Below are 13379 nucleotides of genomic sequence, written 5' to 3'. Positions count from 1 at the left end.
TATTAATTCGTTTATGACACGACGATCTTAAACTGCCGATCTGATCGGCAGCAGGTAGTACAATAGCCGGCGCGTTTCAGTAAATCTGGCGAGAGGTGTTAATCGCACGCGCGGATTGCGGTTTCCTTAGACTCTCTTCGCAGAGGATTCGGCAGCGAAAGACGTACGACACGCGGAAGACCTTACAGGTCGCGTTCCGTCCGAATCCCGATGTTCTATACGACACTTAGATAGCTGACACTGTTCGAACTAAATTCACGCGCACGAATCGAGCACGCGACGGCGTCCCACCGTGGAACGAGACCAGGATCTCTAGAAATAACGGCAATAACGCTAAAGATTGACTAAACTCATTTCGTACGTCCATCGACAAGAGAACTCACTTCTCACTGCAGTCTAGGCCGAATCTTCGTAGCACTCGCATTGGAAATACTACAGAGAGTTGAGTAAGATGGAAACAAGGAGCAGTGATCAGTTATTCCTATTAAATCACTTTGAGTCACAAATTGTTGGGGCTAAATTACCAAGCAACGGACAACTTTTACGTGTATTGTTCTATAATATGCGAAAAGTGAACTTAAATCTACGTGAAAGTGCGGCTTTAGTGATGAAAGAAGTAGAAATTTTCTGGGAAAAGGCGAGAATTCCAATAAAAAAAACATCGGATAGTATTAATAAAGTGGAAAAACTATACAACAAATGGCGAACGCTTAATAAAACCGCGAATCGCCAAAATGATCTACAGAGAAAGCGAGAACAAGAATTTATAGATTCATTAGAGGATTTATTCGATATCGCACATGCGAATGCCTTAGAAATGATTTCTGTAGAGGAAGATAAGATATTCCTCCTGCAGCAGAGGGAAAAGAGACGAATCGGTTCGATGGCATCTATTGATCGTAAATTAGTAGAGAAAGAAGAAAGACAAGCAGAGCGGAAGGAACAACAAGAGATGCGGTGGCAACGGGCTCAGGAATCATCGATCAATGGTAATGTTTTGAAGTTATTTCTAATGCTTTCACATTTATATTTTCCAATTATAGCAAATTTATTTTTACGTTATAGATTCAGTACAATTAGAATCAACGTCCACATCCAGTGATGAAGAGACAGAAGTCCCGTTAGCAAGAACCATAGAAATTCTTTCGGACGAGCCTCAGGTACCTGACGGTGATGACACCGAGGCAGAGGACTACAATATACCTGGGCCGAGTAACCCCAAGAAAAGACGAGGAAAGCAGAAGGTTATTACTCCAAAATTAGTAGCTGTTTTAGATTCGTGTAGAATAAGCGACCGTGATGCAATTCGAATTGTTATGGCAACAGCAGAATGTTTAGGTCATGACCTAAATGAATTAATAATAAATAGAACATCTATTCGAAGATATCGACATAATTATCGGTCTGAGCATGCAGCACAGTTGCAAGAAATGTTCGGACAAATTAATCTTAGGGGCATAACTATTCATTGGGATGCTACACTTATACCAGATATAAGCCACAAAAATGTAGAACGATTACCGATAGTTATAAGTTGCGGGGAAATTAAAAAATTATTGGGAATTCCAGTTATACCATCGGGTAGTGGGGCCAATCAAGCGTCGGCAATCTTCTCTAAGACAGAAGAATGGAATTTATCACAGCAAGTAGAAGCCCTTTGTTTTGATACGACCGCAACCAACACCGGCAGAATACAAGGAGCCTGCGTTCTATTGGAACAAAAATTAGAAAAAGAATTATTGTATTTGCCATGCCGTCACCATATTTATGAATTAATTTTACGTGCTGCATTTGATACAAAAATGAAAAAGTCGACGGGTCCAGATGTTCCTCTTTTTAAGAAATTTAAAAATTCTTGGAGTTCAATAAATAAAGACAATTTTAAGCCCGGCGTAGAAGATGAATTTGTACGTCAAAATGTAATAGAGATTGATAAAAAGATTGAAGCGGCAATACACAATTTGCAACAAATTCAACCGAGGGATGATTACAAGGAACTGATAGAACTTATGATAATTTTTCTAGGCGGAACTCCACCTAAAGGTGTTAGATTTAGGATGCCTGGCGCATTCCACCATGCGAGGTGGATGGCTAAGGCTATATATTGCATAAAAATTTATATTTTTAGGAATGAATTTCATTTAAGTAGTGAGAAAAAGTTATGGATACAAAGTATTTGTATTTTTTTAATTAATATACAGGGTGTCTCAAAATTAGGTCCGGAGCCGAAAATGGGAGGTTCCTGGGATCATTTCAAGCGACATTTTCCTTTGAAAAAATGTCGTCCGCGGCTTCGTTAACGAGTTATTAACGAAAAACACGGACCAATCAGAGCGCGAGCAAGACGCGTGCAGCCCGACGCGCCGGCAGCCGAGTGTCGGTGGCACGCCGCGATGTCGTAACGAACAAAAGTTTCTCGATGATGTGAATCCTCGCCAATTTCGATAAGCTTTGGATATGTTGTCAATACCATGATTCTGAACAACATTTCCCTTTACAGTTTCTGTCGATCGGCTTTAGTTTACGATATTATTGTAAAAATTTGTAATTGTAAATCGATCGATGTACTATTTCCTATCCGATTTCGATAATCTTTGGATATGTTGTCAATACCATGATTCTGAACAACATTTCCCTTTACAGTTTCTGACGATCGGCTTTACTTTACGATATTATTGCAAAAATTTGTAATCGTAAATCGATCGATGTACTATTTCCTGTCCGATTTCGATAAGCTTTGGATATGTTGTCAAGACCATGATTCTGAACAACATTTCCCTTGACGGTTTTCGTCGGTCGGCTTTAGTTTACGATATTATTGTAAAAATTTGTAATTGTAAATCGATCGATGTACATACTATCTCCTCGCCGATTTCGATGAGCTTTATTTCAAAGGAAAAAGATATTTAAAACATCGAATTTATAACATATTTCAAAGTCATCGAAATCGGTGAGGACCCACATCATCGGCAACTTTACCCCAACGATAGAAGAAGCACAAACTTATTGAATTAAAAACTCACTTATTCAGCCGTAAATCCATTTGACTACCACATATAACCATCACACTTTTACATAATTGTTGAACTCGTAGCACACTTTTATAACTCGTATCGATATCGAACGAAATTACTTACTCCGACGCGGAAAGAGTTCGATGCTCTTCGCGATGCCGCGCGAAACTGTGCTCTCCCAGCGTACAATGTATTCGATGAAGGCGTCGTTTAAAACAAATGAAATCGTTCCCAAGGAGATATTGATTTTTCGAGAATCATATGGCATTGATTTTTCGAGAATCATATGATTCTCGAAAACACCGATTCGAAGATTATGTAAAAGTGTGATGGTTGTATGTGGTAGTCAAATGGATTTACGGCTGAATAAGTGAGTTTTTAATTCAATAAGTTTGTGCTTCTTCTATCGTTCGGGTAAAGTTGCCGATGATGTGGGTCCTCACCGATTTCGATGACTTTGAAATATGTTATAAATTCGATGTTTTAAATATCTTTTTCCTTTGAAATGAAGCTCATCGACATCGGCGAGGAGATAGTATGTACATCGATCGATTTACAATTACAAATTTTTACAATAATATCGTAAACTAAAGCCGACCGACAAAAACCGTCAAGGGAAATGTTGTTCAGAATCATGGTCTTGACAACATATCCAAATATTATCGAAATCGGATAGGAAATAGTACATCGATCGCTTTACAATTACAAATTTTTACAATAATATCGTAAACTAAAGCCGACCGACAAAAACCGTCAAGGGAAATGTTGTTCAGAATCATGGTCTTGACAACATATCCAAATATTATCGAAATCGGATAGGAAATAGTACATCGATCGATTTACAATTACAAATTTTTACAATAATATCGTAAACTAAAGCCGATCGACAGAAACTGTAAAGGGAAATGTTGTTCAGAATCATGGTCTTGACAACATATCCAAATATTATCGAAATCGGATAGGAAATAGTACATCGATCGATTTACAATTACAAATTTTTACAATAATATCGTAAACTAAAGCCGATCGACAGAAACTGTAAAGGGAAATATTGTTCAGAATCATGGTCTTGACAACATATCCAAATATTATCGAAATCGGATAGGAAATAGTACATCGATCGATTTACAATTACAAATTTTTACAATAATGTCGTAAACTAAAGCCGATCGACAGAAACTGTAAAGGGAAATGTTGTTCAGAATCATGGTATTGACAACATATCCAAAGCTTGTCGAAATTGGCGAGGATTCACATCATCGAGAAACTTTTGTTCGTTACGACATCGCGGCGTGCCACCGATACTCGGCTGCCGGCGCGCCGGGCTGCACGCGTCTAGCTCGCGCTCTGATTGGTCCGTGTTTTTCGTTAATAACTCGTTAACGAAGCCGCGGACGACATTTTTTCAAAGGAAAATGTCGCTTGAAATGATCTCAGGAACCTCCCATTTTCGGCTCCGGACCTAATTTTGAGACACCCTGTATACATACTCGCTTGGGTACGTACCACTGTACCTGCGATAGCACCCCGGTTAGATTTAGAACTATTAAGTGATCTATGGAAATATAAAGAGATTGACGAAACCATAAGTAATGCTACGTTGCAAAAACTGAGCAATCACTTATGGTACTTGTCACCAGAAAATGTGGGATTGTCATTTTTTGATCCACACATTTCTGTAGAAATTAAAAAAAAGATGGTTGAAGCACTCAACAAAGAAGAAGAACACAATTGTAAAAAATTGGTCATTCCTAGAAAAGATATTAAACTATATATAGATATTACTATGGACAATTTTGTTTCTACACAAACATTGAAATTCTTTTCTAGATTTGATATAAATATAGATTTTATGTCTAAGGACCCAGCATTGTGGGAAGCGGATAATAATTATAAAGCGGCGACAAGAATTGTAGGGAATTTACAAATCGTTAATGATGTAGCTGAACGAGCAGTAAAATTAATGAAAGAGTATTCCGATTGTATTACCAAAGATGAAAACGAGAGACAGGACATTTTACAAATTGTATCAGAGTATAAACAGCGTTACCCTACAGTCGATAAAAAAACATTAAGTCAACATTTATAATAAATACCACCAATATTTATAAACGTATGTATTTATTAATAACAAAATATATTGCAAAAAAATATTGCAATCTTCGTTTAAACAAATTAATTTAATTGTTAATAAATAACTTTTTTTTATTACAATTAAAGATATTGGTCTAAAATGACATCTAATAATGAAATAATGTGCTAAAAACTGTTTTTCCTATTTTTAGTGAAATTTAATTTTTTTACATAAACAAAGTCGTTGTGGCACGTCTTCTCATTGCCCGTTCGAGTTGATTTTTTACAGGGTTTATTTTTTCACTAAATGGCACAAATTGACGGGGTCGCACCATTAAAATTCCGAAAAAATTTTTTCACCAAGAGTAACTAAGGTCCACCCTAATGTACATATGTACATTGCTGTAGGGAAAAAGAAGCAACAATATTAAAGGATACTATAGTATGTAATATTTATACATAATATAAATAGTTGTAAAAGAAACAAATACCGTTGAAAAAATCAATTTTAATCACTGCAAATATTAACAAATATTAATCTATCGACTAGAGGCTCTTTACCTTGGAGACCTGCTGCGGATATGGGTACGACCGACGCGACACCTCCACGTGGCCCTCTCCTGGATTTTCAAGGTTCGAGGGGAAGATCCGGACACCTCCGCAATTGCGGTGCTCTTCGCGTTCGAAAAACCCTATCTCCCTGTTACAGGTTTCCAGGAAACTCGAACGCTTATACAGAAAAGAAAACTTTGCCCGGATCTTCCGACGGCGGTCTGAGAGCGGCAAAAACCCCATATTTTCAAGTTTTTTTTTTTTACTGCGGTAATCTGCGGCTTTGGGTTTTATCCGTTTTATCTCATGAAATGTCGGTGAGAAACGGGTCAAAGAACGCTCCGCTTTCTGGAATATTTGACGTCTATCGTGCGTTATATTTATGTTGAATTATATTTCATTTGAAATATATTTGTTTTTATGTTTAATTTATGTTTAAAATGTATTATTTATTATTCATTTATTATTTATTTTTTAATTTATTTATTATTTTTCGTGCCTGTAAATAAACTTTATGTACCTGTATATAATAAATTTCCATTAAATCTTGTACATAAGCGTGTACTGTTTATTTCATTTTATTTTATTAAAAATTACATTAAGAATTACACTTCAATACACTAGCTTATCTAATTTTGGAGGAAACTAAAACGGACAAAGTAAGGATAGAAGCGGGGAAAAGAGCAATAAAATATGAAGAAAGAACGAAACGGTTGAACAAGAATAAAATAATCCAAGAATGCTGGAAGGAAATAGACGCGAAGCAAGAAGAGAAAAAGTCGAAATGGGAGGAAATGATAGATTTATACTATAGGTTAAAAATGATGGACACTCAGGAAATAGAAACAGAGAGTGGGAGAAGAATGGAGTTTGCAGAAGAATTAGCACAAAGAGACAGGGCAGAGCAGGTACAACAATGGCAATACTATTATAGATAGATAGAATATTATTATACATATATATTATATAGATAGAATATTAGGGGGCAGATACAACGCCAATTACATACAAATACGGGACAGCAAGCGAGCAAACTATCTAAATGGAGATTGCAAAGGAAGAGACCAAAGCATATACATATGATCGCAAGGTTTAGATGTGGGAACGAAGAGCGGGGAAACAAATACTGGAACGGAGAAAATGAGACAGTATGCAGATTATGTAAAGGGGAAAGATATTATGGGGACTTTAACCCCCCACCCCCTATCAGAATTCGCGGCCTGCCGATCGACCCCCCATTTGTTTTTAATAAATCTCTCCCCTTTATCATTGTTTTTGCCCCATCTTTCCTTATTTATTTATGTATTTTATTTATTTATTTAGTTATTGATTGTTTTAATTAATTAATTTATTTATATTTTAATTAATTTATTTATCACACTTTTATCTTTAATTAATTAATTTTTTTATTATTATTATTTATTAATTTATTTTATTATTTTTACGGGGTCGATCAGGGGATGGGGGAGGGGACTGACGCGAGCCGGAACTCGCCTCGGTCCCCTCCTTGTCGCGTGCGGAAACCTCCCTCCTTGGCCGGACGGGAATCCTTTGGGTTCTTTTCCCCGAGCAAGGAGGGGTGATTGATCTCCAGGGGTCGCGGGTTACACGAGCTGGGGCTCGTGGCACCCAGGGAATGGTGACCCGCACGGATTCCAAATAGTTTAGGTAGGTTTTTGGGGGGAGTGAAGCTCCGGGAAAGGGGCTGTCTTTTTTCCCCTCTCTCTCTTTCTCTTTTTTTTATTCACTTTTTTGTTTTATTCAATTTGTTTGTTTTATTCAATTTGTTTGTTTCATTCAATTTGTTTGTTTTATTCAATTTTTTTGTTTGTTTTAAAAAAAGTGATACTTATCAGTTCTTAACAGAGCAGTTCTTTCCTTGCATCAATCAAGACAAGGCGAAGTGACGGAAAAAGAATCAAACGAGTCTGTGAGAAACGCGATTCCTTCAAGTCAAACAATGATTGAACTGGCTGCCCAAAATTAATTTGGCGTGCAACTATCCGATTACATTCGCGAGCCAATGTGTCCGCGAGCAAATACGGTATTAACATATTTATTTTTTTTTTTAGAAGTCAAGTTTGGGTTGCCTGTTTAAAATGGCCTGTAGCATCAAGGGATGCAAGTCAAGGAGAAACCAAAACGGATCTTCTAAGAAAACCTTTTTTGCTGTTTGCGCAGTAAGTATTTATGTTTCAAAGAATAATATTTTCATTTTACTTCCAAAGCGCTAAATATATCCTATGGGTATACCATGAAGTATATACTTATATACATATACTTTATATTATATAATATGTGTAACGTCCGTTCAGAATTCCCGACTCGGCTCGTAACATATACATATATCATATTTAACAACTGAAATTTATAATTTTATTGTATTTCTTTCAGTCTTGGCACGATATTTTAAGTAGTCACACTACAAAAATAACAAAGAACAGTTCTGTTTGTGAACTGCACTTTAAGCCAGAAGACATCATCAAAGAACATGCAATTGTACAAACTGATGGAACAGTTAACCATATACATAGAAAAAGAGCACTATTAAAACAGGGAGCAGTCCCTTCAATTTTTCCCTCAATTCCTGCACCATACTGTGAGCGGTTATTAGATAACATAACTAACTATGAGTCAGTGCTAGGCCAAAATCCATCTACGTCGCATGCGATAAAGAGGACAACACAAATAAAAGAAAGATGTTTTATAATAGAAGAGGAAAAGACTACATTTTCTATAGAAGAAATAAATATTGCAAGAAATATCAAAGTTCCGACAACTTATTGGCTTGCAAACATTAGTGATAGCCGTATGCTGTGGACGTGTTGGACTAATGACTTCTCATATGCTTTAAGACATGTCTGTGTTACAACAAATATGAAAGTGCAAGTAAATATACCCAGTCAGCCCACCCAGCAGAGTCCCTGACCTGCAGATTACGGGCAACACAACGCTTGGAGCTGCTCGATTTTGGACGGGCCATTTGGCGCGCCAATGAGCGCATATCACCTTCAGAAACTTGAGACCAGGGCCTGCAGGCCGGGCCGGGATTCAGCCTGTTTTTGAGAGGGCAACATGGTCACACTAATGCGGCCAATCAGGCCGATGCTGATATACAGAACACAGGATTAATAAATAATAATAATTATTATTTATTATTAATTTATTAACCTAGTTTAATCTTTTATCTGGCGTTTTTGACTACTGAGATACCCGTGTTTGTATTATCACGCAATAAGAACGCGAATCCCGCTCCCTTGCAATCGAGTTTCTGCAGGTGGTATGCGCGCAGTGGCGCACACAGGGGCCCGGCCAAAATCGAGCCGGCGCGGCGTGCTATCTGGGATAATTAAAAAAAAAAAAATACACACACGCACGCCCAAACATATATTTACATCTATAATGTTCATTACACTGTTATTAAAATATAAAACAGGTATTTATTGGAGAAAAGGAGATTCCTTTTTATCCGAAGATGATTGTAAATATGGAAGAAATAAAACAAATTTTGTTGACGTTACAAGATTATTTTCCTTGTGCGGGAGTTAATGATGAAAACAGGTTAGTGTATCAAATCATATTTTATGTTTTATGCATGAAGTAACAAGTAAAATTTGAGTTTATTTTTTTATATTTATAAAAATTTTTTATTTTTACTTTTTAGGGAGTTTTCTTTCATATAATTAGTTATATATGCAGCAGTTATACATCTAATAATATGCACTTTAATTAAAATGTACTTATTCCTTTTATAGAATTACAAATTGTTGTCGCGGTTTTGTAATGAAAAGTAGATTTGGGTCAACAAAGAAAATGAGATGTTTGCCTTGTACAAAAAGTTGGAAGATGTCATTAAGAAAAGGGCATAATGTAAAATCAATTCAAAAATTACAAAACAAACACAGAAAATTACAATTATTGAATTCTAACTTTAAACGTCAAGAAGAGAGACTTCGAAGCAAAGTATGTACATTAAATACATTCTTTTACAAAGTTAAATGACTGTTTTAATTGCAATTCTAATTTCAACGAATTGTAGATTTCAAAATTGTACAACAAAATTGCACATTTAAAAGAAGAATGCAGTAGATGCAACGAGAACGTGATCAGAGAAATGATTAAAGAATTGCCGCAAACCCAGCAATTAGCTGTTGAAGCTTGCTTTGCAGCAGCGAAGTGCAAAAATAAAAAGGGCATGAGATACGCAATTGAATGGATATACGAGTGTATTTTGCTGCGAATTAAAAGTACAAAAACTTATAATCACCTAGGGTCGCGCAATATCTTAACATTGCCGTCCATTCAGACACTAAATCGTTATATGAGGAACGTAAAAGGCTGTTACGGTTTTCAAATGAGCATATTCGAAATGCTAACAAAGAAAACGGCAGACATGAAATCTGAAGATGTACGAGGTACAAATACATTTAAGTTGCATAAATTAATTTTGTTATTACAGATTTGAGGCTTTCACATCGCGGCATCGTACAGTTACTTCTGTTGAGGCTTTCGGGTGAAAGCCGTGTCTTGGCTTACGATTTGTTACGTATCAATTTTGTTAATTTATAAAAATGGTTATTGTTTAAAATCCCACGAGAGGATTATTTCACTTTTGCAGTTTTTGTTTACGAGTCGTCGCGTCGGTGAGGCACAAGAACTGTCGCGCTTTGGTAGTTTTTGTCGATAGTTCATCGAACTCGTTTATCTTTATCCGTCCGTTTGTACTTTCTGTCTTTGCCACTGTATACATTTCTTTTTATTATATTAAATATAATGTTGTTGTAATTTAACTCTCAATTTCATTTCTACATTTCTCTTCCCTCCTTTATCCTTGCATCTATCCTTCTCCTTCTCCTTGTATATTTTAATAGCCAAAATAATGTTTTTTAGGTGTTTTGTTGGTAGATGAAATGAAACTATCGCAAACGTTATATTTTAATCGAATGAACCTAAAAGTTGAAGGATTTGTAGATTTAGGCCAATATACTAGGGAAGATCAAAAAACGAAAAAAGGGGACCATGCATTGGTGCTCATGTTTCAGCCTTTTAAAGGTACATGGGTCCAATCGTTGGCTTGCTTCTTGAGTATTGGCAGCGCAAGTTCACCAATTTTACACAAAATTATTATAGAGTGCATTATTTTAACGGAGCAATCTGGATTAAAAATCGATGCTGTAGTATCAGATGGAGCCTCATGGAATCGATCCATGTGGAACATATTTGGAGTAACTGAAGACTCTGTTAGCATACAGCACATAGTAGACCCAGAAAGACGTTTGTGGTTTATTTCAGATTTTCCACATTTGATCAAATGCCTTAGAAACTATTTTTATCAGCTTGATCGATATGCAGGAATTTGGGTGAGTTAAATTTAGAATCAGAAGTAACAAATAGTCCGAAAATTTATAGTACATACAATTCATACAGAATGTTTCGTACTTTTCCGGCAATATGTACTTTTTCTAATGTACATATTGGACAGGAATAAACATTGAGTTAATGTTTTTTGCGCTTTCGATAAATATTATCAACGATACTCCAAATATCATGTTATACAATATTTTTTTGTTTTCTTAAAAATTCTAGAGAATTCTCGAGAAATATAGTCTTATTTCTCATTTTTCGAGAAATGAAAAATGTTGAGAAATCAGGAACACTAGTAGTAGCATATTCGAAGTTAGACAATACGTGTACAATACGAACGTTTGATCGTGTTTATATTGTTTGTAATTGCACATATTTCCTAATGTGTGAGTGATAATAATTGAAAAATGTGTTTTTTTCTTACATGCAGACTCCGGATGGTGTAGTTTCTTTAAAACACTGGTATGCAGTACTTGCCATCGAAAATCCTCAAGGATTTAATTTAAAATGCAGTTATAATTTGGATGAACAACACATTAGACCAAAATATTATCAAAAAATGAATGTTGCAATGGCATTTCGAGTATGTACTTACATGTTGTCTATATGTATCGCTTTACGTAATTTTATTGGATCGATAAAGATATGATTATTTTCACGTTGAAATGTACTTATGCGATTTTTAATAGTTTTTCAGTGTGGCACCTGCCATGGAAATATTTAAAGAAACAAATATTCATCACGATTTAAACAATGCTGATGGATCGATAAAATTTTGCCAAAAAGTGCATGCATTGATCACTGCAATGAACAGTCGTACTCCAAAGAATTCATTACGACCGGACAACCAAATGTACAAGGTAATTATATAAGTGTAAACATTGCAAGTAACTTTATAGTGCAATGACAATGAATTTTAATTATTATAAAATTTGATTAATTACATTCTTTTTGTGATCATATATATTATGTATGTTCGAATTTTGCAGGATATTGAAAACTTTTTAAATTTTATAATTCAGTGGGAACAAAAAGCTAAGGAAATGCGGTACAGTTTTATAACAGAGCAAACTTGTTATGGACTCAAAATTTCTTTAAAAGCCACTCTTCAAATTTGTGATTTTCTAATTGATAAGTGTGGATTCCAGTACTTGATGACATCTAGACTAAATCAAGACAATTTGGAGGTATAATTATATTTTAAGACTGTTTTTTAATAAAAATATTAATAAAACTTGTATATAATTTATAATTATTGTTGTAGAGATTTTTTGGGATGATGCGAAACTCTTGTGGATCGAATGATCATCCGGATTCGCAATTGTTCTTACAAATGTATAGATTAGTATCCATGTATTCTCTGATAAAACCTCCAAAAGGTTCTAATGTGTCAACTAAAGAAATAATGGATGTCCTTATTAGTATTAAGGATATAGAGAATATGAAAGAAAGAGAAGAACAATGGGTAGATCAAATTGATACTATCCTCGACAGAGGAAGAAACACTGAAGTGTTGGCGTATGCCCCGTCAATTCTTGTAGACCATGATTCGCATGTACATAGTACGTCAGATTACATACTGACGTACGTTGCTGGGTATGTGGCCAGAAAAGGGAAACGATTTTTTAACAGTAAAAGTCATCATAAAAAGATTATTTGTGAAGAATGTCTGAAGATGTTGGCTTTACAGCCAACTGATGAAATACCAGATACGCACAAATTGATTCAAATAAAAACTAAAGGATCTTTAATAAATCCTTCAGTGGCATTATTTGATTTGCTATCCACTTTAGAAAAGGGAATCACGGGGGCAACAAGTTGTGGAGAGATTAATGTAAACACATTATTTGACATAATGGGATTAATCAATGATGAAAGAAATCCTATTAAGCTCATTGGCTGCGAAGAACACAATCATGATTTCACGAAGAACATTATTCGTTTTTATTTAGTAACGCGCATGTTCTTCCTGGTCAAGCGGGCGAACAAAAATAACAACTTAGAAAAAGAAAAAATAAAAGAGACCAGGAAAAAGGTAAAATTAGTTACAGCAAACAGAGATATTCCCCCCAAAAAAGGGCCAAATAAAAATAAAAATACAGAAATAAAAGAAACGAATGCAGTCGAAACAAGTGTACAAAGGAAATAAACTAGAAAAAGGCGAAAATAAAAATCATCGTATAAGGTAATCATATAAGTGTAAACATTGCAAGTAACTTTATAATGTAGTGACACTGAATTTTACTTATTATAAAATTTTATTTTAAATTAATTTTTGTGATTATATATATTATGTATGTTCGAATTTTGCAGGATATAATAAATGCATCGTAGTTCTATAACTGAACAATAATAGAATTGAGATGTTGAATATGC

General features: G+C 35.2%; 2 protein-coding genes across 2 annotated transcripts; both read left to right on the top strand.

Annotated features, from left to right (window-relative positions):
* The first annotated feature begins 355 nt into the window (after positions 1-355).
* On the top strand, positions 356-1704 carry LOC143218384 (uncharacterized). Its single transcript, XM_076443518.1, has 3 exons — positions 356-989; positions 1066-1244; positions 1570-1704. The coding sequence occupies exons 1-3, from the start codon at positions 452-454 to the stop codon at positions 1648-1650; spliced, it is 798 nt and encodes a 265-aa protein (XP_076299633.1). The 5' UTR covers positions 356-451; the 3' UTR covers positions 1651-1704.
* A 6029-nt stretch (positions 1705-7733) lies between these two features.
* LOC143218349 (uncharacterized) lies at positions 7734-12893 on the top strand. Its single transcript, XM_076443481.1, has 11 exons — positions 7734-7819; positions 8034-8528; positions 9076-9200; positions 9395-9602; positions 9679-10054; positions 10530-10999; positions 11434-11586; positions 11693-11863; positions 11993-12190; positions 12268-12837; positions 12882-12893. The coding sequence occupies exons 1-11, from the start codon at positions 7739-7741 to the stop codon at positions 12891-12893; spliced, it is 2859 nt and encodes a 952-aa protein (XP_076299596.1). The 5' UTR covers positions 7734-7738.
* Positions 12894-13379: the final 486 nt, after the last annotated feature.

This window comes from Lasioglossum baleicum, chromosome 19 (genome assembly GCF_051020765.1).
Source record: "Lasioglossum baleicum chromosome 19, iyLasBale1, whole genome shotgun sequence".
In the NCBI taxonomy this organism is placed as follows: Eukaryota; Metazoa; Arthropoda; class Insecta; order Hymenoptera; family Halictidae; genus Lasioglossum; species Lasioglossum baleicum.
The sequence above is the reverse complement of the archived record's forward strand: the minus strand, read 5'-3'. Positions and strand labels throughout refer to the sequence as shown.